Raw genomic sequence first — 27,775 nt, 5'->3', positions numbered from 1 at the left:
TAAAGTAATCATGATTACACCGGTTTTTGGCAATGTAATCGATTACATTACGATTACTTGTAATCAGAAATGGCATGATTACTGATTACTTAGGATTACACTGCAAAATGTAATTGATTACAGCTGATTACGATTACTGATTACGATTACCCCATGCCTGTTTGACACATTCCCCATTTCCTTTCTCAATTTTAAACTTTGGTTTCAATCAATTGAACAGTTAAACAGAAGAAGATTTTTCTAGAAAAGTATAGAGACGACAGACTTTAAGACAAAACTTACATTTTACACCTATTTTCTATTTTTACTAATATCAGCCATGTTGGTTTGTAGAGAGGATCATCAGACACATCTATGACAACTGGCCCAGTTGTTAATTTTAGAGTAGAATGTTTTACACTTTACCTGACAACACATACAATGTAACAACAACTGACACCAAGTGACAACAATAGCTCCTTTGATGTTTTAGGTCAGGGGAGATAAAAACCCAAAATACAAGAAATATAGTAAATATTGAAGGTAAATTCCCTTGTTTCACATCCTTAGCTATATAACTCTACAATTTTTGTCTAAATGATTATAATGTACCTCTGATGTTCCATGGTATTGGGTCTTTCAAAAGTTCTGTGACTTCCGTGTGTTCAGTTTGTAAAGTATTGTGGGAATCTTGTAACTTCCTCAGACTTTCCGTCACTTCTGAGTGCTCTGTCCCCAAAACATCCACTGTTTGTCCTAATTCTTTTATCTTTTCCTGTGATTGTTTGATTTCCAGCATAATTTCATGATTTGACTGATCTAAGATTTTCACCTTTAACTCTTGGCACTCTTGATTCATTGGCTGACCACCCAATCTACTTACTGCCTACAAAAATATATGGAAACTAGAGGCTCTAAAGAGCCTGTGTCGCTCACCTTGGTCTATGTGACTATTAAACAAAGGAAGCAGATGGTTTCATGACAAAATTGTATTTTGGTGATGGTGATGTGTTTGTACATCTTACTTTACTGAACATCCTTGCAGCTTACAATTATCTCTATCTATAATGAACTTGGCCCAGTAGTTTCAGTGGAAAATTTTAGTAAAAATTTACAAATTTTATAAAAATTGTTGAAAATTGACTATAAAGGACAATAACTCCTTAGGGGGTCAATTGACCATTTCGGTCATGTTGACTTATTTGTAGATCTTACTTTGCTGAACATTATTGCTGTTTACAGTTTGTCTCTATCTATAATAATATTCAAGACAATAACCAAAAACAGCAAAATTTCCTTAAAATTACCAATTCAGGGGCAGCAACCCAACAGCGGGTTCTCCGATTCATCTGAAAATTTCGGGGCAGATAGATCTTGACCTGATAAACAATTTAACCCCATGTCAGATTTGCTCTTAATGCTTTGGTTTTTGAGTTATAAGCCAAAAACTGCATTTTACCCCTATGTTCTATTTTTAGCCATGGAGGCCATCTTGGTTGGATGACCGGGTCATCGGACACATTTTTTAAACTAGATACCCCAAAGATGATTGTGGATAAGTTTGGATTAATTTGGCCCATCAGTTTCAGAGGAGAAGATTTTTGTAAAAGATTACTAAGATTTACGAAAAATGGTTAAAAATTGACTATAAAGGGCAATAACTCCTATATGGGTCAACTGACCATTTCGGTCATGTTGACTTATTTGTAAATCTTACTTTGCTGAACATTATTGCTGTTTACAGTTTATTTCTATCTATAATAATTTTCAAGATAATAACCAAAAACAGTAAAATTTCCTTAAAATTACCAATTCAGGGGCAGCAACCCAACAACAGGTTGTCCGATTCATCTGAAAATTTCAGGGTAAATAAATCTTGACCTGATAAACAATTTTACCAATTCTCAGATTTGCTCTAAATGCTTTGGTTTTTAAGTTATAAGCCAAAAACTGCATTTTACCCCTATGTTCTATTTTTAGCCGTGGCAGCCATCTTGGTTGGTTGGCCGGGTCACCGGACATATTTTTTAAACTAGATACCCCAAAGATAATTGTGGCAAACTTTGGATAAATTTGGCCTAGTAGTTTCAGAGGAGAAGATTTTTGTAAAAGATTACTAAGATTTACGAACTAGAGGCTCTAAAGAGCCTGTGTCGCTCACCTTGGTATATGTGAATATTAAACAAAGGAAGCAGATGGATTCATGACAAAATTGTGTTTTGGTGATGGTGATGTGTTTGTACATCTTACTTTACTGAACATTCTTGCTGCTTACAATTATCTCTATCTATAATGATCTTGGCCCAGTAGTTTCAGTGGAAAATGTTAGTAAAAATTTACAATGAAATTGTTAAAAATTGACTATAAAGGACAATAACTCCTTAGGGGGTCAACTGACCATTTTGGTCATGGTGACTTATTTTTAGGTCTTACTTTGCTGTACATTATTGCAGTTTACAGTTTATCTCTATCTAAAATAATATTCAAGATAATAACAACTAGAGGCTCTAAAGAGCCTGTGTCGCTCACCTTGGTCTATGTGCATATTAAACAAAGGACACAAATGGATTCATGACAAAATTGTGTTTTGGTGATGGTGATGTGTTTGAAGTTCTTACTTTACTGAACGATTTTGCTTCTTACAATTATATCTATAATGAACTTTGTCCATTAGTAACAGAGAACTATATTTGGTAAAAATTTACATAAATTTACCAAATTAATGAAAATTGTTAAAAATTGACTATAAAGGGCAATAACTCCTTAAGGGGTCAATTGACCATTTAGGTCATATTGACTTATTTGTAGATCTTACTTTGCTGAACATTATTGCTGTTTACAGTTTATCGCTATCTATAATAGTATTCAAGATAACCAAAAACGGCAAAATTTCTTTAAAAATTACCAATTGGAGGGCAGCAACCCAACAACCAGTTGTCCAATTCATCTGAAAAATTCAGGGCAGATAGATATTGACTTGATTAACAATTTAACTTTTTGTCAGATTTGCTCTAGATGCTTTGGTTTCATAGTTAAAAGCCAAAAACTGCATTTTACCCCTATGTTCTATTTTTAGCCGTGGCAGCCATCTTGGTTAAATGGCCAGGTCATCGGACACATTTTTCAAACTAGATACCCCAAAGATGATTGTGGCCTAGTAGCTTCAGTGGAGATTTTGTAAAAGATAACTTAGATTTATGAAAAATGGTTAAAGATTGACTATAAAGGGCAATAACTCCTAAAGGGGTCAACTGACCATTTTGGTCATGTAGACTTATTTGTAGATCTTACTTTGCTGAACATTATTGCTGTTAACAATTTATCTCTATCTATAATAATATTCAAGATAATAACCAAAAACAGCAAAATTTCCTCAAAATTACCAATTCAGGGGCAGCAACCCAACAACCGATTGACCGATTCATCTGAAAATTTCAGGGCAGATAGATCTTGACCTGATAAACATTTTTATCCCATGTCAGATTTCCTCAAAATGCTTTGGTTTTTGAGTTATAAGCCAAAAACTGCATTTTACCCCTATGTTCTATTTTAGTGGTGGCGGCCATCTTGGTTGGTTGACCAGGTCACGCCACACATTTTTTAAACTAGATACCCCAAAGATGATTGTGGCCAAGTTTGGATTAATATGGCCCAGTAGTTTCAGAGGAGAAGATTTTTGTAAAAGATTACTTTAATTTACGAAAAATGGTTAAAAATTGACTATAAAGGGCAATAACTCCTAAACGGGTCAACTGACCATTTTGGTCATGTTGACTTATTTGTAGATCTTACTTTGCTGAACATTATTGCTGTTTACAGTTTATCTCTATCTATAATAATATTCAAGATAATAACCAAAAACAGCAAAATTTCTTCAAAATTACCAATTCAGGGGCAGCAACCCAACAACCGATTGACCGATTCATCTGAAAATTTCAGGGCAGATAGATCTGGACCTGATAAACATTTTTATTCCTGTCAGATTTCCTCAAAATGCTTTGGTTTTTGAGTTATAAGCCAAAAACTGCATTTTACCCTTTTGTTCTATTTTTAGCCATGGCGGCCATCTTGGTTGGTTGACCAGGTCACGCCACACACTTTTTTAAACTAGATACCCCAAAGATGATTGTGGCCAAGTTTGGATTAATATGGCCCAGTAGTTTCAGAGGAGAAGATTTTTGTAAAAGATTACTTAAACGAAAAATGGTTAAAAATTGCCTATAAAGGGCAATAACTCCTAAACGGGTCAACTGACCATTTTGGTCATGTTGACTTATTTGTAGATCTTACTTTGCTGAACATTATTGCTGTTTTCAGTTTATCTCTATCTATAATAATATTCAAGATAATAACCAAAAACAGCAAAATTTCTTCAAAATTACCAATTCAGGGGCAGCAACCCAACAACCGATTGACCGATTCATCTGAAAATTTCAGGGCAGATAGATCTTGACCTGATAAACATTTTTATCCCATGTCAGATTTCCTCAAAATGCTTTGGTTTTTGAGTTATAAGCCAAAAACTGCATTTTACCCCTATGTTCTATTTTTAGTGGTGGCGGCCATCTTGGTTGGTTGACCAGGTCACGCCACACATTTTTTAAACAAGATACCCCAAAGATGATTGTGGCCAAGTTTGGATTAATTTGGCCCAGTAGTTTCAGAGGAGAAGATTTTTGTAAAAGATAACTTAATTTACGAAAAAGGGTTAAAAATTGCCTATAAAGGGCAATAACTCCTAAACGGGTCAACTGACCATTTTGGTCATGTTGACTTATTTGTAGATCTTACTTTGCTGAACATTATTGCTGTTTACAGTTTATCTCTATCTATAATAATATTCAAGATAAAAACCAAAAACAGCAAAATTTCCTCAAAATTACCAATTCAGGGGCAGCAACCCAACAACCGATTGACCGATTCATCTGAAAATTTCAGGGCAGATAGATCTGGACCTGATAAACATTTTTATCCCATGTCAGATTTCCTCAAAATGCTTTGGTTTTTGAGTTATAAGCCAAAAACTGCATTTTACCCTTTTGTTCTATTTTTAGCCGTGGCGGCCATCTTGGTTGGTTAACCAGGTCACGCCACACATTTTTTAAACTAGATACCCCAAAGATGATTATGGCCAAGTTTGGATTAATTTGGCCCAGTAGTTTCAGAGGAGAAGATTTTTGTAAAAGATTACTTTAATTAACGAAAAATGGTTAAAAATTGACTATAAAGGGCAATAACTCCTAAAGGGGTCAACTGACCATTTTGGTCATGTTGACTTATTTGTAGATCTTACTTTGCTGAACATTATTGCTGTTTACAGTTTATCTCTATCTATAATAATATTCAAGATAAAAACCAAAAACAGCAAAATTTCCTCAAAATTACCAATTCAGGGGCAGCAACCCAACAACCGATTGACCGATTCATCTGAAAATTTCAGGGCAGATAGATCTTGACCTGATAAACATTTTTACCCCATGTCAGATTTGCTCTAAATGCTTTGGTTTTTGAGTTATAAGCCAAAAACTGCATTTTACCCCTATGTTCTATTTTTAGCCGTGGCGGCCATCTTGGTAGGTTGACCGGGTCACGCCACACATTTTTTAAACTAGATACCCCAATGATGATTGTGGCCAAGTTTGGTTTGATTTGGCCCAGTAGTTTCAGAGGAGAAGATTTTTGTAAAAGTTAACGACGACGGACGACGACGGACGCAGGACGACGACGGACGCAGGACGACGGACGCCGGACGCAAAGTGATGGGAAAAGCTCACTTGGCCCTTCGGGCCAGGTGAGCTAAAAAACGTCAAAATTTCCTTAAAATTACCAATTATGGGGCAGCAACCCAACAACCGGTTGTCGGATCCATCTGAAAATTTCAGGGCAGATAGATCTTGACATGATTAACAATTTCATTCCATCAGATTTGCTCTAAATGCTTTGATTTTTGAGTTATAAGCCAAACACTGCATTTTACCCCTATGTTCTATATTTATCCGTGGCGGCCATCTTGGTTGGATGGCCGGGTCACCGGACACATTTTTTAAACTACATACCCCAAAGATGATTATGGCCAAGTTTGGATTAATTTAGCCCAGTAGTTTCAGAGGAGAAGATTTTTGTAAAAGATTACTAAGATTTACGAAAAATGGTTAAAAATTGACTATAAAGGGCAATAACTCCTTAAGGGGTCAACTGACCATTTTGGTCATGTTGACTTATTTGTAAATCTTACTTTGCTGAACATTATTGCTGTTTACAGTTTATCTCTATCTATAATAATATTCAAGATAATAACCAAAAACAGCAAAATTTCCATAAAATTACCAATTCAGGGGCAGCAATCCATCAACGGGTTGTCCGATTCATCTGCAAATTTCAGGGCAGATAGATCTTGATCTGATAAACAATTTTACCCCATGTCAGATTTGCTCTAAATGCTTCGGTTTCAGAGTTATAAGCCAAAAACTGCATTTTACCCCTATGTTCTATTTTTAGCCATGGCGGCCATCTTGGTTGGTTGGCCGGGCCAGGTGAGCTAAAAATGGAGAATGTGTCCCCATGGACACAAAAGATGCCCCCACTTGCATACAACATTGTTTAATCAAAGTGCTTGTAAGCACTGATCATTAAAGATTGCTTCAATTTATCAGTGGGAAGTAATATCAATTATGGCATTGGTTGTAGTTAATTTAACAGATAATCTAGACAAAGGAAGATAACTCCAATTTAACAATTACATAATTTATATTTTTAGATTAGATATCAGATTCCTGAACCTTGCAAAGTTATGTAATTTTCTTGACAAGTCTAACATAATTTTGTGCATTGAATATCTGAGCATATATTACATTGATAAATGTTTTGAAATGTTTATGGATAGGATGTACAGAATGTTATTATCAATGCACTATATTTTGTGTATCAACAAAGGTAGTGATAAGCCTTGTAACATTTAGATATCAAGTTAGTCCCATAAGGTTTTTATTGTATTTCATGCAATCTTTACTTAAAAAAATGCTTTTACAATTCTTAACTTACTTTGAAACAAGCTATTGGCTTAGGGATATTGGTTTGCAGAAAAACATAAATAAACCTCCACTTCAGATTACTAAAAAGAAATTGAATTCCCTCCATTTGTATATAGCATTTGAAAAAGTGTAGGAATCAATACACAGCTAGTAATAGTACCTATATTAAATTCTATCAAATTACTTCTTCATGCAGAAGATGCTATATTCACTATAAATAATTTATCAGTGGAAGGCAAAATTAAACATTGTATTATATAAAGCACTGATTGTAGTTGATTCAACTATAATCATGGACTTAGGAAGATAACTCCAATTCTAATCAGGTGCTCAGCAGGGGGCAGCTTTATACGACTGCAGAAGTCGAACCCTGAACAGTTGGGGCAAGTAGGACACAATATTAAAGCTTGATACAGCTCTGAATTTGGATTGCGATCAAATTTTTGACATAATTTGAGTTTATGACACAAAACAAATGTCAAGATCTTACAAATCTTTTGCACAATATTGTGCAATTAAAGATTTCTTCTTTTAACTTTTCAAAAATTTGGAGTTTAAGAAATTTGAAGAAAAAAAAATTGAAAACCATTACCACCCCCACTTTTTTTTGCAAGTAGTCCAAAACCTGACATTTCTTTATACAAAATATACAAGTTGTGTAAGGGAGGTAAATCAGAACATACGAAACATTGTATGTTCAATGTTTTATAGAATTACCTCCCTTACACTGCTTTTAAATTGTCTAAATTGTCCATTGACAAAAAATTACAAGTTTTTCCCCTTTTTGCCCCTAATTCCGAAATATTTTGAGCCATAAACCCCCAAAGTCAATACTAAACATCCCTTCATGGTATGGAAACTTGTGGTTTAATTTCAGAATGATTCATACACTTAAACATAAGTTATTGTTTGATAACTACAAAAATGATTATTTTGGGCCCCCTAAGGCCCCTTTTTTGCCCCTATTTCATAAACTATTGACACTATAACCCCCAAAATCAATCCCAATCTTCCTTAAGTGGTATTGAACCTTCTTGTAAAAATTTATAGAGATCCATGCGCTGAATACACAAGTTATTGTCTGTAAACTAGAAAAATGCTTGTTTTTGGTCCCTTTTTGACCCTTTATTCCTCGACTGTTTGCCTAATAACCCCTTAAAATAAATCCCAACCTTCTACTTATGGTATTAAACATTGCGGTACAATTTCAGAACAATTGAAATACTAATACACAACTTTTTGTCTTGAAACTAGATAAATGCTGTTTTTGGCCCCTTTGGGCCCCTAATTCCTAAACCTTTGGGACCATAACCCCCAAAATTAATCCCAAGCTTCCTTTTGTGGTTATAAAAATTGTGCTAAAATTTTAATGATTTCTTTTAACTTATTCAAAAGTTATTATCCAGAAACAATCCGTCTTCGGACAACGCTGACTACGACAATTGATACTTTCAGAAAAAAAATGTAAAGAGCATATCTCTAGAACAGTAAAAGTGACAGCACCAAAATTAAAACTTGGTCTGTATTTAACGGTAATAAGCATTGTGTATAAGTAAATAACATTTGGTTGAGGCAAACTAAAGTTAGAGAACGGAAACCAACTTTGGGAAGTACAGACAGACGTACATACATACAGACAAGGGTTAAACTTAATGCCCCCTCCGCTACACCACGGGCATAAAAAAAAATAGTATTCAATCAAACCTCCATATAATTCAATATTAATGTAAACAGACTTTTTCTTTAATGAATTTCACACCCACCTTTATATTAGAAAAATTAACATTTGAAGTCACTTGAGCATGAGATAGGGAAAGCTCATACAATGAATTTCTTCCTATATCTTGCTCATTGAAAATTGTGAGGAAAAACAAATACATGTTGGATCAAGGATTTTATAAGAAGGCACAAATTAACATTTTCACTTGTGACAGATCCCTTGTCCCCTCATAACCTGTCAATGCTATGTATAAAATCACTGATACTTATGTAACACTTACATCCGATATATTACTCCATGCTGTATTGAAATCAGCAGTGGCCATTTTGTTACTATCATGATGAGCTAATATATTCCTGTACCATTTAATCCTGGCTAGATCTGCTCCTGAAGTTGTCTCCCCTGGTAGTGGTAGTCGGTCAAAACCATTAATTGGCTGAGTAACAGATGTCAAGTTTCTGATCAAGCAAATCATCAATGTTACATCAAATGTTGTGGAAACGGGCACTCCTACAACATTAAAAGTATTATAACTAAGTGAAACTGTAACATCAAAAGTATTAGAATCAGGTACATCTGTAACATCAAAATTATTGGAAGCACCTGTAACATCAAAACTATTAGAATCACATACACCTGTAAAACCAAAAAGTTTATAATCAGACACACCTGTAACATCAAAAGTATTTAAATCGGATACACCTGTAATATGGAAAGCTGATGAATCAGGCACACCTGTTATATCAAAATTATTTGAATCGGATACACCTGTAATATCGAAAGCTGATAAATCAGGCACACCTGTAACATCAAAATTATTTGAATCGGATACACCTGTAATATGGAAAGCTGATGAATCAGGCACACCTGTAATATCAAAATTTGTGAAATCAGATACACCTGCACCATCACAGTTTAGAACCAGATACACCTGTAGCTTTAAAGGTATTTTAATCATACACCTATAACATCAAAAGTATTAGAACCATGTAGTCATGACAGTTGTAACATCAAAACAGACCTGGGATAATTAAAAATGTAATTGTAATTACCTGTAATTAATTACAATTTTGAAAGTTCAAAAGCATTAGAATAAGGTACACTTGTAACTTCAAAAAAATCAGTCATGTACACCTGTTACATCAACAAATTAATAATCAGGTACATTTGAAACATCAAAAGAATCAGAATCAGGTACACCTGTAACATCAAAAGTATTATAATCAGGTACACCTGTAACATCAAAAGTATTGAATTATAATCAGGTACACCTGTAACATGAAAAGTATTTAATTATAATCAGGTACACCTGTAACATGAAAAGTATTAGAATCAGGTACACCTGTAACACGAAAAGTATTAGAATCAGGTACACCTGTAACATGAAAAGTATGAGAATCAGGTACATTTGAAACATCAAAAATATTGGAATTAGGTCCACCTGTAACATCAAAAGTATTAGAATCAGGTACACACACTTGTAACATAAAAACTATTAGAGTTTTATTAACAGTCCAGGCAATTACTGAAAACTGTAATATTACATTAAAATGTAATATTACACACATCTGTAATATTACACAAATCTGTAATATTACTGTTTTCTGTATTTCAGCATTTGTTTTAACATGTTTAAGGAAATAGGGGTTATCTCCCATTTGTTACTACAAATGAATTACACCATGTCCCAATATTGAAAATTATTCCTTAAATTTAGAATCTGGCAACATCTAAAACAATATTGAATACAGTCAGATGAGCACTGCCAGAGAGACGAGTAAACACAACACTCATGCTACACAACAAATACACTTGTCATATATGCATGTTGCTTATAGTATTTGAACTAGCATTCAGAAGAAAATTGCATATGCGATAGTGTTTCCCCTAGTGGCTGTAACGTTAACATCGGATGGATTTAACACTTATATGGGACAAGCATTAAATTTTTACTGATAACAAATCCCTAAACCAAAACAGAACTATAACTCAAGCTTCAACTGTCAGTGAGGGGTTATACTTATAATATAGTGTTTTTTATTATTATTTGTACAGCTGAATTATTATGGAGGATGAGTTATCCCCCTTAGACATCCAAATTTGTTGTACTTATGTTTTGTTTACTTAGTAAAAAGTCATATGTTCTTTTGCAGTAAATGAGTGTTTAACTGTTTGTCCTTAATATTAACATTTTTACTATTTATAAATGTATAATTCCATGGACAATGAAAATCTCATTTGTCAGTTATCATTTACAAGCCTCCAGGAAACAATTTTTGGAGGCCTTGAACAGATACTAACTTAATATCTGTGCACAGTAGATTTCATTGTTTATTTCTTGAGGTAAAAAATAAAACTGTAATTAGAAAATTATTAGCAAACCAGAAAAAGAAATTGTATAGGCATGTCTTGATACCAAAACTTTAGAATTTAAAATGTTGTCAAAAAAAATTACTCATATTTATATAAGTAATTTTTTGGAAAATTAAGAGATTATTGATCAACATGACTTGTATAAGTATTACCATGACTGACTGTACATGCTGTAGGAGTGTGACTCCATCAAGTTAGAGTCAAGTTTAAAGTTCAATTAAAGTTTGAGTTTGAGTTTGATTTATAGTTCCAGTTTGAGTTGAAGTTTGAGTAAAGGTTTGTATTATGCTTCGAATTCGAGTAAGAATTTGAGTTAGAGTAAGAGTTAGATTTGTTGTTAAATCCGAGTTTGAGTTGCATAGCCATTTCGAGTTCACCTTTGAGTTAAATTTCAAGAAAGAATTCCAGTTATTAAGTATTTCGTATTTCAGTAGATTTCAAATGCAGATCCAGAAATTTCCTACAGCTATAAGTATAATATATACATGATATATAACACTTCTTCCAATTAAAGTTTTAGTAATACACATGTAATTCAAGTTAGAGTACAGTTATATTTCGAGTTAGAAATAATTTTTGAGGTTCAAATGATGTTCGTTGGACACAAAACAAATACACTCATACAGGCACATATTTACATCCATGGACACTCATACTTTCCAGACACAATACCACAGTGGAATCAGCTTCATATGGTACTTGTTCATGCAACATCAGTTGATAAAACAGTTGACTCCTTCAGTTCGCTGCACTATTGTTCAATACCATAAATTAAAATTGTATATACATGTAGTTTTAATCACAAATTTGTTATTTTCATATTTCATCACACTAAATAATTATTTTCTGTATAAACAGGGGTAAAAATTTTAAAAATAGACCAGGCATACAACAGTATGCAATCATCAGATGTGGATGGTATATTGTGTAACCAAAAGTTGGAGAAGAAGATAGAAGCAACAGTTTGAGCAGAATTCATTGCTAGATGTTGATCACACATACACTCCATATTAACCATGTTAACCATGTTAAACTTAAATTTATTATTCTGGGAACTTGCTGCAGCCATATAAACATACCATTTCTTGGAAACAACAGATTCCACTGAGCCTGGTTCAAAACTCTCTTTAATTTCAAGTCACAAAGAGTATTGTAGTTTGTATTCAGTGTTGAAGGTAGATAAGTAGGTGGAAATTCTCTGTCAAAATAAATACGGACTGCTCTTGGTGACACTCCTTTCAATAACAAAGCTAATCGTACATAATTCTCTTCTTCTTCCAAGAGGGGTGCCATCATGCTAAAAATCTTTCTATTTACAATTGAAACCTATACCATTCCTAATTTATGGTCCATGTGTTCCTGAAAAATAAAAAAAAAATTCTACAAATGATAATTCAAAATTGCAAAACGTTAATCATCAACAGAGCAATAAGCTACATTTCCTTATCTAAAATATTGACAAGAGGGTTTGCACTCCTGTTGTGTAAATGCACGAAGTAGAATGTGGTAATGTATGTGTGCATCTATAATACTTAAATAACAAGGTACAATCTCTTCTTCTATACGTAAATCCTTCCAGTTATGGCACACCTCCTCAGCGGATATCATCCAGACGGGAGTTAATTAAAATTTATACACTAAAAAATTTACTGTACACGGATAAAATCTAAAATATTTAAGGACTGACAAAATAATTTACGCAATAAAAGGTAAAAATATCTAGGCCCTATTAGATAAAATCAAAAATATGTAAGGACTGATAAAATAATTTACGCAATAAAAGGTAAAAATATCTAGGCCCTATCAATATTTACTTATAAGATTTACTGTACACAACTAAAATCTAAAAATATAGGGTGCTTTATACAATGGAAAGCAGGACACCCCTGCCTCTACCTATACACATATGTACATAATGTTCATTTCATATCTTTCCTTATTGCACTGAATATATTGCCTATACATATTTATCTTTGAGTATAGAGATATTATTTTCCTTGTAATTTCCATACTCGCTGAGCATGGAGTCTATAACACATGTCCGTAGCCAATCTATGAATTTTGTCCAGTTCAGTCCTATTTCTAAGCATTGGCAGTAGAAAAGAGCTGTCAACAATAAGTTTTATCAGATCCAAATGTCCTTTAAAATTCTTAGACCAATATTTCGTGCCAATGACTGAGATCACATTAGACTTGAGTTTGCTAAATGTTTCTTTTCTCTGCTTGTGTAGAGCCAGACACAATAGAAGGAAATGAATTATATCTTCATCTGAAGTTCCACAGCATTTACATAATGCCGATTCCTTGCCACCACTAAATTTAGATCTGTGAGATTCAAGAATATAAGTCCCAGTTAATAGACGAACTTTTATCGCTCCCTTTTTAACATCTGATACAGTTGAAGAAAGACTTGTCCAAACCAGATGTGTATGCCCAATTCTTAACACGGTTTTGTCCAAATATGTTAATGAGGACTTTGTTTCTATTTCTTTAATGAGAGTTTTAGTCCAATAATCCTGAATTGCTATTTTAACTGTTGCTTTCCATTTTAATTTTGACGGTAAATTTTGACTAAGTGTAGATATACTTGGCAGATCGTATAAAGTTAGTACACCTGTGACCTTACAGAAGAAGCTGAGATTGTTATCAATATTCATAACGACTTGTCTGTCAACTAAACCTTGGATTGTTGAATTGTTACATGAGAGAACACTGTACAGAAATGAGAGTTGCCTTTTATGTATTTCTGCCTCAATTGGTAGCGCTCACGGGCCATAATATCAAGTTGGCATTGGTTAAGAGGGAGTATTTTCATTCCATACAGCAATCGGGGAATAACATAGCTCTGATATATCTTGTAAGATGTCTGTGGGTTTAGTCCATTTGTTCCATGTAAACCAGTATTCATCAGAGAGTAAAGAGTTCTTCTCGCAATGCTGATGCGTGCATCAATATTTAGATTGTTTTCCTTCAATTCTGCTCTTATTATGCCAAGATGTGTTGTGTCTTCCGATGGATAAACAAGGGTGTTGCCTAGGGTCCAGTTTAAATCGGACTTGCTTATCTTTTTCGGTTTGTTGAGGATGACAGCTTTAGTTTATGTAGGATTTATTGTTACTCTTGACTGTCTGGCATGATGAGTTGCAATTTGTTAGCCGCGTGACGCAAAAATGAAAAATAAAAAAATTTAACTTTATATATATCTAATATAGGACAATACTGTTTAATAAAAATTACACCATTCCAGGCCCTTTTGTTTTCCAAATAATTAGTATTACCGATAGTTATAACAAGTTTTGGGGCGAATCCAATACCAATACCAATAGCATGTGTCACATGTCATGCATGTAGTTTCCAGTTGTATGTATGTATGTTCTGTATATTCCTCCTTTATTAGGAGCACTACCAAGGGTTATGATGTAAAGGCGGACATTAAACACACTGTACGGTACAGATTTAATGTGAGCATTTGCCTTCCCAGTTGTAGTAAGAAAATTAGGATGGGCCCAAACAGATAGATCTTGAAACAGAGAAAAATGCTTTTTTTTGGGATGTTGTCTCTTTGACACATTTCCCATTTCCATTCTCAATTTTATTTTAAAACTGTTCACCTTATAATCAGCATGACTTTATCAGATTACAGTATAAATACTAAAACTCCAGACTAAACATCAGTTAAAGGCATTACGGTATGTACTTTAATTCAGTCATATCGCGGGTGTGTTCTAGTATCATACATTTTACATTTCACAGTCCTGTTTGGATTTAAGACAACAGACTACTGGATTTTCTTAACTATAGATCAACTGATACTGTATGAACAAAATCAAAACAGTGTTGTCAGTTAAGAGATAAAATAGTCCCAAACATGACAAAACAATTCAAACCAAAGAACAATCTACTACCCCACATTGCCCTAGCAAGCAGATTACACTTTTTTCATATCGCCACTTTTACTTAACATGCTAAAGGAGTGAACAATTTTTAAATTTTTAAATATTTTGACAATACATGGACTAGAATATCATGAATATATCTATATTAAGTTGAGTAAGTTAGCTGTTTCTCATGTATGAATTAAGTTAAATTATGTCCCCTTACATAATCAATTTAATTACCTTTTTGTGCTTTTTCGGGTCAGAAAATTAAAACAATTCATGACCTTTGCTTCTAAAATAAATAAACTATCTAATCAATCTGACATACAACATTGTACAATGGTAATGCCATTCTTTGTCCCAAAAAATGATATCATCTATGTAAAGGAACCCCTAATGCTAACTCTATTTCTGCAAAATATGGGGGCTCATTGAATAAGTAGAGACCCCTTAACCACTTACTTGTCCACAAAAAGCTCATGCTGGTGTCATGTTTCCACAAAACTACAAATTAAACCCAAAGAAATCTACTATAGCTGTACTTGTGTGAAGAAAGAAAAGGAGGAATGCATACCTGTCAACCTATGAAAATGTAGGTCATGACCTGCATTGAAGAATAAAATCTCAGGTCATAACGCATACAAACTTTTTTCCAGCTGAATTTAAGTATTTACATGATTTAGGGGACATTTTTTTTTACATAAAAATATTTTTGTATTTTAAAACTAAGAGTTTCCAAAACATGTTCCAATGGTTAAGTATAAACTGCAAATAATTTAAAACTATTATTGGTGCAATGCACTTATGGTTTTGATAGATTATAATGTTTAATACTTTAATAATTAAAGCCAAGCCATAAACCCTTTTCCTTATTATATTCAATTCACGAGTTACAAGACGTTCAGTGTGCATCTATCTGTACAGTTGTATACATTATCCCAAGGACTTATTTATGGGTTTTTTAAGGACCTTGACTTGCTATACAGCCCTCACACAGTAGGTTATTGAAGTGTGGTTGATATTAGACTCTAAAATTATTTTTTTCATATCTATACAGTTTAGAGTATAATAAAAAAAAGTTAAACATTTAAAGGAAGTAGAGTCATGAGAGTGGCAGAGATGAAAAAAAATTATTTTCAACTATTTATTTACTAATTGAAAAAAAAAAATATTAAAAATATGAAAAATATTTATCCACTAATGATCACATCATTTTATAATCATTATTTCAAGACAACATATCTTTCATATGAAGAAATGTAAATAAACGAAAAATAAATTGCATATGAATAATATATAATAAAATGCTTCGCTGAGCGCAGCTGGATATGACCGCAGAGGTCCAACCCTGAACAGTTGGGGCAAAAATGGACACAATATTCGTGCTTGATAATGATACAGGTCTGAATTCATGGAATTTGGATTGTAATTAAATATTTGACACATAATAGGTTTCTGACACAGAATAACTGTATTCAAAGAGCTAAGAATTGGTTATATGATTTGAATTTATATTCAATTTTTTGCTTTTGTGCAATACACAATGCTGTTGCGGATTCACCCCCCCCCCCCCCCTTTTTTCTTTTGCTTTTGTGCAATACATTATGCTGATGCATATTGATCCCCCCCAAAGAAAAATGAGAAAAAATTACCACCTCCACAATTTCTTTTTTACCCCCCCCCCCCTATTTTTTTTTCCACCTCCCCTCCCCCCTTTTTTTCCAAAAAAAATTTCTTTCCCTCAAAATATGGTCATAATCTCAATTCATATTTCCAATGGAGTTTGCAACCATAATTACCAATTTAAATACATCATAAAAGTCTTAAAATAGAAAATAACATACATAATCATGGCTAAAATTAATATTCCTTTTATAGTAACCTCAAAAAATAAATTGACAGCTATTTATTACATCAAGACAATACATTTCTTTATACATAATTTAAAAGAAGTGTAAGGGAGGTAAATCCAAACATACACATGATACACAACATTGTAGCCTTTTCATCTAAAGGAGAAGGTCCGGTAAGACCCCTTTTTGGCCCCAAAATATAGCAGTTTTACCAAATTGTTAAAATGTAAACTTTTAGTTATTTATTGGACAGTAGAATGCTTCTGCTACATAAATATGGGCTGCTTTTGACAATACAATGCACATATATCGAGTACTAGCACCACTAAGTCATGCTAAATTACTGAAATCTTCACAATTCTATCATTTTAGTTAAATTTTAGACGGTTTTCGCTTAAAACGAAAGTGGCCGCATTCGTGTTCATCTATAATATTGGAATGAGAGTTGTATTTTATGATAATACATAACATATATAAAGGTTTAGGATGAACACGGATGCGGCCACTTTCATTTTTGACAAAAACCATCTGAAAAGTGGCATTTTTTAACAAATTTGGTAGATTTTTCATTTTTAGCTTGAATCGGATCGTTTTTAATGACTAAATCAGTTAAAATCTTTCTCAAAAACTAACTGAATCAAATGAAATAGACACTTAAGTGTTTAAAAAGAGGTCAAAATCTTTCGTCAGATGAACCTGAAATTTGAGGCCAAAATCGGCCCTTACCGGCCCTATTCCTTTGGGTTTTTAATGTAAAATTATAATAACAGGTAAAAATGCTTTTGTGAGACCTGGAAATTGAAAGTTTTATCCTTTTTCTTTTATTTAACTATTGTTAACCAATAAAAAATCACATAAGCAATAATTGTGCTTTGGTACTGGCTGTTATCAAAGGGAGACAATTCAATCTTAATGTGTTTTAATCACAGGAGAGATAAATCTTGTTACATGAGGAGTATCTCATCCACTATAATCTATTTTTTAAAACATCTTCTAGGTATTTATTTTGCTTACCCATGTTTTATAATTAGTTCCTCACTTTGTACCGCAAAGTAAACTTTAATAGAAAAAACCTTAACATTGAATTGCTATGTGATATTTGTGGATTTTTTTTAAAGATTCATTATAGAATATAGGGTAATAAGGGCTCCATCAAATAAATAGGTAAGAATGACAATTTAAGACATTGAAACATTCAAAATTCAATTGAGTGTATGAAAGTCTGATTCTTTTTCAATTTATGCTATAGAAATTTTTAACATGTTTAAAGTGACTATGAATTTATTGCAAGAATATTTATTGAAAGAGTACATTTTATTATTTTGACAACAAATGTGTGAAGAGATATTTTGTATTGTTCTTGTGTGCGTTGAGGTCATATATTTTGTTGACAGTAAAAATATGCATGCGAGTTAAAAACGAGATGTGTTAAAACTAGTGTTGTCAACGATTAACCGGTTAACCGTTCGAACGACCGAATACCGAATACCAAAAACGCTAACCGGTTAACCGGACTTTTTTTTCAATTTTAATAGATTTGATATAAATTTGTATTGTAATCATTAAATAATTGTTATCTTTAAAAATTGTCGTCGTGCTAATTAATTTGACAGATCAATTGTCCAGTATATTGATTGCTATTGATTATCCAAAAATATAAAATTAATTAGTACTTGTTTCTCAGCTCAGGGCAAGATATTAAGGAAACATAATTAGTTACATGTTTTTTTAAAAGTAACTTTAAAACAGTAATCCGATTAAATCCTACGATTTACTTCATTATTATATTTTCAAGGATGATTCCAGGTGTTTTCAAATGGGTCCTTTGAACATCAAATTGGGAATTTTTACCCCAATTGGGAATTTTTACCCCAATTGGGAATTTTTTATGCATACAATCTAAAACGAAATAATATCATTTTCCTGGCCTGTAAAAACGGAAAATGTATATTAAGTTTCACCTGTACACTGATTGAAGAAGTTATTGGATTCAGACCAGGGAAGTTGTAATACATGAATACCATTTCACATGATGCACTATCATCTTAACTTTGGTAAACAAGGCATATATACCAACTAACATAAACCTATGGCAAGCAGTTTAGCTATTTATTCGAATTTCAAATTATCTCAAATTATTTCATAATATATAATATATCTTATATAACATATAAGATTTTTATAAGATATCTCATTTAATATATGAGATATCTTATATAATTTAATATATGAGATATCTTATATAATTTAATTTTTTAAAGCTATCTTATATATTATATGAGATATCTTATATTATATGAGATATCTTATATATTTAATAAGATATCTTATAAAGTTTAAAAACTATAAGATGTCTTATTAAATATATAAGATATCTTATATACTTAAAAGATATCGTATATACTTATAAGATATCTTATATACTTTATAAGATATTTTCTAAAGTTTATAAGATATCTTATATACTTTATAAGATATCTTCTAAAGTTTATAAGATATCTCATTAAGTATATGAAATATCTTATAAATATTTTTTATACAAGATATCTTATATAGTTTATTGAATATCATCTTAAGAAAATCATATAAGATATATTATATGAACTATCTTATAATTTCTATACGATCTCTCTAATAATATATCTTATATGATATATAAGATATCTTATATAAATATATATCTTATATAATAAAGAAGATATCTAATATCGATTATTAGATATCTTATATAGTACATGTATATAAGATATCTTATAAATATACTTTATATAAGATATCTTATAAATAGTTTATTATATATATCATATAATTTATAAGATATCTGATAAAGAAAACTATATGAGATATCTTATAAACTATAAAAGATATCTCATACATTTTATAACATATCTCATGAACTATGTACTAAGATATCTTATAAACTTTATAAGATATCTTATAAACTTTATAAGATATCTTATAAACTTTATAAGATATCTTACAAACTATATAAGATATCTTACAAACTATATACGATATCTAATGCACTATTATATAAGATATCTTATAAAGTGTATGAGATATCTTGAAGTTAGATTGAATAGCAAAACTGCATGCCATATTAACCACTGAAAAAAATCATCCATTGGGTATTTTTTCAACAGATCATCTTTATAAACTTTCCTTGATTCAAATGGATTTCAAATTGAACTAGCCAATTGTCGAATTCAAAAAAGAAATTACAAAAGGTTATATACTTAATTGATAAGATATGTAAAGCAATTGACCAGTGAACTTTAAAATTATTTGGATCATTTTCATATCTTTTGAAACAGTTCCATAATGATGACATCGTATTTCAGGGGGGGGGGGGCTCATTTCATGAATGGTCTATCATCAACATTATTTTCAAAAACGCTCAAACTTTTGTCTTTTGAGGAGATTAGGCAAAATATAAAATAATTTCTTTTACAAAAAAAGTTTTAATCAAGTTACATAACCGGCTCTGCTGGGTGATCTGCTTTTATAAGATCGGCGCCCGTTAAAATTTATTCATCAATGTTGTATCAAAATTTGAATTTGTTCTTTGCCGAGGTCTGCTTTGACACCAATTTTGACAAAAGGCATGTTTTTGATCAACCTGCTGAGCGATCCACTTTTGCGAATTCAAATACTCCCATAACATTTTATTCAATTGAATTATTTACCTCAAGTTGACATAATTACATTGTTGTTAATAAAATGCGATCGTAGTCAGCATTCTTATCCGGATTTTACTACGTTTTGACGACAAACTATGACAAATTATAGTTGCCGTAATCGGTACCTGAAACTTTTCCGGAAATACTAATTTTTATTTTATTTTCCTGAATTGGGAATTGATATTCACAAACCTTTTTTGGGGGCCGCTGGCAGATTTAAGGGCCGCTAAGCGGCCCTAAACTATATAGTGGAATCATCCCTGTATTTTTGATCTAATATTGTGTAGACCTACATCTGAATGTGCAATCTCCGCCGTGCAAATCTTTGTCATATTTTAAACGAAAAACTAACTAAAAAACTATAAAAAAAAAACTAAAAAACAACGTGAATGTATTCAGTATATACTTGATGCACAGATAAATCAATTAAAATTAAAATACTTCACATTATTTTCGGAAACAACAAGTGAAAATGAAAGAATCATCGGTATCAGACATATTCAAATCTACGAGATCAAGATTTTTTTTTAAATTTTTATTCTGAAGTTAGTACAAACGCCATAGTTGATACCGTGTATTTGATTAAAAAATTAAGACTTCAACAGGAATCTTCACAGACAAGCCTTATAATACCAAAGGACAAACTTCAATTCATGATATTATAAAAACGTAAATGTATGACTTATATCTATGTGTAGGGTACTATTGAAAAGACTTTCAAACATCACTTAAAAAGTAAAAACACAAAAACACTGAACTCTGAGGAAAATTCAAAATGGAAAATCCAAAATAAAAAGGCAAAATCAAAAGTCCAAACACATCAAACGAATGGATAACAACTGTCATATTCCTGACTTGGTACAGGCATTTTCTAATGTAGAAAATGGTGGATTGAACCTGGTTTTATAGCTAGCTAAACCTCTAACTTGTATGACAGTCACATCAAATTCCGTACCGGTTAACCGGTTAATCGGTCGAATGATTATCCGAGTAACCGGTTAGGCAAAAGTGTACGATTTGACAACACTAGTTAAAACAATAAACATATTTCACTGATAGCCATAAAAGAAAAGGGGGTGGGGTCATGTATGTAGCAGGAGCAATTCTGCAGGGGATGCGGACCACAGCTTGTTCTAGTATGTGAATTGATATATAAGAAGACGATGGATGCTTAATATAAAAGCGCTATCTAAAAAAAGAAAAACAAAAAAAACAATGAAAACAATATATAATTTATTCAATAAGTACAATGCACTAACCTCATACATGTCATAGGGAGATTTTAGTGCAGTTCAATAATTTAATTTAATATTAAATTCCAAACCACTAATATAAAATGATTAAGTCTCTAAACGAAGGTCATAAATTATTTATAGCAACAATGCAAATACTAAACTTTAGAACATAAATAAATATCTTTAACATGTTTAACAAATGAATTCAAAAAAGCAATATCTATTCAATTTACCAAATATGTACTGAAGAAGTACGTATCATGTAAATCGTTAAATATAGAAACAAGCAACTTATATTTTTTTAAACAAGGGACATAACAATTACCTATAATCCTGTCTGGCAAATGTATTTAGAAACTATTACTAATTAAAAAAAAACCAAACACACTGAAGCTAACATGTTTTTTAGTTGAGAAAAATTTATTGTTAATAAACAACTGACAAACTGTACCAAAAACAAACACTGTTTTTGGAACAAACTATACACTAAGAACGACAACTTGAACTAGTGATCATGTTAAAGGGAAACTTTGCAAAAAAATCAAAAATTGATATTATGTTCATTCTGTATAAAAATGTTCAAATTCATAGACATTAAAGTTTTATTCCGCTAGATAAGCGATCACCATCGATTTTAAATTTAGAGTATCAATTCTCCGAGATCCGCCATCTTGTCTTCTTTCCCGATGAATAAAAACGATATGTCTATAAACCACAAAGAAACAAAACTACAGTAACTGATGTAGTCGTAATTGCGTGTCGATATCTTGTCAATCGTACGGTTGTTTAATACGACTAACTAACTTGATACGGAAAATATTCTTACTTTTTTTAAATTACCATGGTCTGTTGTTTTTAAACTGTTGATATTGGAATTAGGTGAAAAGTCAAAGTTGAAATCATAAATAAGTGTTCCGTGAAAATTGTTTTCGAAAATCTAATTTGTTCATAATTCTTTAAAGTAATAAACTTTTTTCAAATATATTTTGATCTTCCCTTATCTGATCACCAGCATGGCTAAAGGTATTACTTCCAAAGGTATTGTGAGGGGTGTGAGGTGACACGTCCAGGTATTCAAGCGATTTCCTGTCGGGCTTGCAAGTTCATGCATCGTTTCACTTCTGCAGGTATTGATCAGTGTACACGGCTGATAACTTATAACTTATAACTTTCCATTTTGAACTATCAGATGTATAATATACAACTCTGTCTTACTTGTCATTACTAAACTCATACGCTTGTTTATAAATAACATTTCTGGTGTAAAGAATATAATTCATAATATATAAATAATACCCAAAAAATAAGATTTGATGAAATTAAACATGTTAAAATCTATTTAAATATTTTTTCCAAGGGTGAATTTGGGAAAATGTAATATATAGTCATTGTCAATAGTGAAGGACAGATTGGAACAGACCAGAAATATTGATTTTAAAAAATGTACGCACTTGCCGACGATTCGTTTATACGACTGGATATAAAGTTGCGGAACTATAGCGCAATTTAAAATATATACGTGTATACATTGAACATAAGAAAAAAACATATATTTTGAATAAATAGGGGTAAAAGTGTTGTAAATAGACTAGCCAACGTATGCCAACAGTATGTAATCATCGAATGTCGATAGACTACAGTTGTATACCAAAAGAAGAAGAGAACCAATTTGATTTAGATACAGGTCGATGTATAACTTTTGCTTTGGTTCATTGAAGCTGTGGACCTAGGAAAATCACAGATTTCTATTTCAATAAGATTTTTCTCAAACAAAGGAAGGAATTCGTCATCACAATTGTTATATATGCCACTGGACGAACACTAATTATCCCCAGGGGATGTGAATATTTTGCTGGGAAACTTTTGAGTATCAAAGTTTCAAATTAATTTCGGGATTTATTTTCTTTCTTGGTATTCAATAACCGAAAAAAGAATAAATTACTTGTTCGCTAAATAGGGATATTCTTGTCAGATAAAAGAATTTTAGTTATATTTAAAAAATAGGGAAATATGACATTAAATTGGTTCTGTCTTTTTTTAAACATCGTTAAAACGATGTGTGTCTAAGGTGAACGCCACAAGAACCCTGTAATACTAGTACGAGAGTATAGCATGTAAACATTCATTCTTAATAATATGGTTGTATTGGAAAACTTTTCATACAGATTGACAACTCATTGTCCGATATGCATGTAATATTTGCCACATGACGCCCATAGTTCTTTCTACCATCATCACCTTATTCCTTGATATTGTTGTAAACATCGATGGTTCACACCCAAACAAAATGGGAGTTATGAACCTTCAGAGCTTCTCCGTGTTATACACTTGTGAAATATATAGACGAAATTTCTGTATTGAAATGAATCTACATCTCACAAACAGGATTTTCAAATAACGATTTTGAGTAATCACCTTACAAACCAATATAAACGTATGGCAAGATATAACCATGAAGGAATTTAGTTTTTGTCAGAACTCATCACTATATCATAAACGTATACGTATATATATGCATACAGTTTCAAATATCAAGAACAAGCGTTCGATGTCGATAGTCTGTTCTCTAACTGTTCAGAGTTAGACATGTCACTTGTTCATTCTTGGAAGCCTTCATATTCCCCGTCTAACGATGGGAACTCTTTCTGATTGTGTTGACTATAAATGCTTGTATGGTAATTCTGTCGTTTATCTGTACAAGCGGTTGCATTTCCTCTCCTTTCCCAACAAACAAACGAACGAAACGCAACTAGTCTGATTTCTCTGGAGCTCATCCTCAATGGCTCTTATACGTCAGGAAACTTACATGTATACTAATAATGATTGTTTCATGAACAACGATGTATGAACGAACTATTATAAATTCGTCAATATCTGTAATGCATGACTAAAGTATAACTTTTATTACAACTACTGTATTACTTATTTGGATTAATGACGGCTATCATGTTCAACATTGCACAACTATTATCATAGAATTTTAAAAAAAATCCTCAAAAATCCTCAAAAGATATAATGCCTTAGCTTAGATAATTAGTATTCTTTTCACAAAAAGTTCGTGTAAATGATTGTCAAATGAATTTAATTATGTAAGAATAAAATGTTAAAAAGAAACTAAAAAAAAATTATGCATGTTGTATGTTGTATTTTTTTGTCAATTAAAAACTTTAAAATTGCAATAGTTTTATTAGCATTTAAACACAGCCAGATTTGAATACAAGTTAAGAAATTCCGGTAAAGTCAATGATATCAAACAGATGTACAATGGTATATCAAATTGGGTAATATTGCATTTAGTTTTTATTAAAGATTAAAACTACTATTTTTTGCTTCATATTTGAATCTTTACGCCAATTGCCGCTAAGAAAGTAATCAAAAATTGTTTCCTTTTATTTTTATACACTTTCGGAATTACGAATCTGAATTTTATTTTCAATTAATTTACACAATTTAATTATTGTATCTTTATTCTCATCGTGTATTTAATCTTAGTGTATTAACATCATGACAGCATATACTCTAATCCTTTCTATTTATCCTTTCCAAATAACAACATTTATACCTGTGTACGCTTGAACTCACACCTGCGGCTAAATAGCTACAAAGTAAACGAATTGACCTCAAGCCGAGAAATATACAGTGACCTTTACAAAATAATATACACACTCTGCTCACACATTAGTTGCATTGAAATGATTATCAAAACAATAACGGTAAATAGAACTGAAATATTTTCAGTTCAATATCAGTAAAAATGTTCAATAAATATTTTATGAAAAAAATCTCAACAATAATTAATTAAATTTATTCAAAAACATTTACTAGAGATAATTTTATAGGAGTTTAATTCAATCAATACAAAACGGTATATATATGCATATTCACTTTCGTTCATTCTTATATTGTGGTTTATAACTTCGACCATTCGTCAGCTGTGCGCTTTTAATTACGTATATTGTCGATAAGCTATAAGAGTTAAACAGATTTTATTTTTTCCCAGAATTCAATAAATCGGGCTAATACGTCACGACCCACTCGAGAATTCAACCAAAAAAGTTACAAATACTTGATTTTCTCCGTTATTAGAAGGAATATAAATTTAAAACTTTGCAAATGTGTTTTTTATGTTAAGATGAACATAATTAGATGATAAGTAAAAAATCGCGGAATTTCCCTTTAAGTAAACTCTTACAATGTCTTTTTTGTTGATAATATAAACAAAAATTGATTTAAAAAATGGTTATATGAAGCAATTAATAAAAATCAGAATGCTGTAGTAAAAATAATCAGAAATTTAATCTGCTTTGCCGCCCAGAGATGCCGAAAAGTGAACTTGTACAAAATCATGTTTTCAGGGGAAGTGATGATGTCCTTGCCAAAATAACAATTAATTCAGGTATCTAACATTGCTACATGTAACATATGTTGATATCACGATAACACATTGATAATACTGTCTTGTTAAATATAACTTATTGTCAAAGAATGCAGCAATAGTGTCGTTATTGATGGCCAAAGAAAAATGGTGATGATAAAGCATGCAATTCTGGAAATTGACCGTCTCCGAAAATATAAAATTCTTAAATTAAGTTATCGGCCTTTTTGCGCCAGACGACTATAATGACTATTGAAAAGACTAAACATTGTACTTTAAATGTGTTTGGATTACCTCCCTTACACTGCTTTTAAATTGTCCATTAACCAGGAAACCCTTGTTTTCCCCCTTTTTTGCCCCAAAATCCTAAACGGTTTGAGCCATAACCACCCAAAGTCTATCTTAACCATCATCCCCTTGTGGTATGGAAACTTGTGGTATAATTTCAGAGAGATTCATACACCGTTTCAAGTGATTAGATGTAAACTAGACAAATGCTTATTTGGACCCTTTTTTTACCCCTAATTCATAAACTGTTAGGATCATAATCCCAAAAATCAATCCCAACCTTCCTTTTGTGGATATAAACTTGTGTTTAAATTTCATAGATTTCTATTTACTTCTACTAAAGTTATTGTCTGGAAACCAACTGTCTTTGGAAGACGACGACATGATATCATTATACGACCGCATTTTTTTTTTGCGGTCGTATAAAAATTTAGTAGTATATGATAAAAGGACGAGTTGGCGAAGGTACGAGTTGACATCCATCCGAGGACGATGACATGCAGGACATGTGAAATCGAAAGTAGACTTAATTTTTACTGTGTTTTGTGTTTTATAAATACCTTACCATCTGTTTCAGTCTTGTTAAATTAAATTTATTAATCTGCTGCTGCTGTAAATCTTAACTTTGACTGTTCACACTGTGACTGTTAAAATTCTCCCTCACACAGGTTGATTAGGACGATTACCAAACAAACAAATCGGATAATTCTGCGCCCTCTAACGGTCTATTTCTTTAACTGGTACCCGAACGTTATTGACAAGCAAGATTGACAATTTTAAAAAGTAGCCATACTCACCGAATATTTTACGCAGGGAACCAACACAAGGATTTTACATGTGTGTATGTGAGATCATCCGTTATTCAGAGCACCCCTCAACAGCATAAACAACATCCTCCTTCTTTGAGCTTTGTTGTAACATTTGTATGATATAATATAAATATATTTATTAAAGGTATTGGTAACGGTCTGTCTGTAACACGTTCTCATCTAAAATTAGAAATTCTCATTAACGGTAATTTGTCATAATTCGTGCTCAAATAGGTCGAATTATTGCTCATAAGACAAACTTATGCAAAAAGAGAAAAATAAAGGAAAAAACACATTTTTATTTTATCAAGCACTTGGAAATCGTGAATCTGGCATATTTAACACCTGGTGTATGCTGAACTGAATTGTAATAATTTAACTTGCATTTCTCAGGCCTGTATGCTAGCATGCGTACCTGGTGTATGCTAATGTCTACATTTAATTAATACATTGTATTTCTCAAGTATGTATGCTAGCATACGCACCTGGTGTATGCAGAACAGCAAATATTGAATCAGATGTTGTATTTCACAGGTCTGTATGATAGCATACGA

At 31.9% G+C, this 27,775-nt stretch overlaps 1 protein-coding gene across 1 annotated transcript in view; it reads right to left on the bottom strand.

Annotated features, from left to right (window-relative positions):
- LOC143076759 (uncharacterized) overlaps positions 1-27,223 on the bottom strand; it is a 39,290-nt gene extending 12,067 nt beyond the window's left edge. Inside the window, exons 1-4 of the mRNA XM_076252625.1 lie at positions 26,978-27,223; positions 12,183-12,462; positions 9,011-9,240; positions 592-865 (exon numbers count right to left, since the gene is read on the bottom strand). Coding sequence (XP_076108740.1) covers positions 592-865; positions 9,011-9,240; positions 12,183-12,399 — 721 coding nt within the window. The 5' untranslated portion in view covers positions 12,400-12,462; positions 26,978-27,223. The remainder of the gene's footprint in view (positions 1-591; positions 866-9,010; positions 9,241-12,182; positions 12,463-26,977) is intronic.
- Between the last annotated feature and the right edge of the window lie 552 nt (positions 27,224-27,775).

The sequence above is a fragment of the Mytilus galloprovincialis genome, chromosome 5 (assembly GCF_965363235.1).
Source record: "Mytilus galloprovincialis chromosome 5, xbMytGall1.hap1.1, whole genome shotgun sequence".
Taxonomy (NCBI): Eukaryota; Metazoa; Mollusca; class Bivalvia; order Mytilida; family Mytilidae; genus Mytilus; species Mytilus galloprovincialis.
The sequence above is the reverse complement of the archived record's forward strand: the minus strand, read 5'-3'. Positions and strand labels throughout refer to the sequence as shown.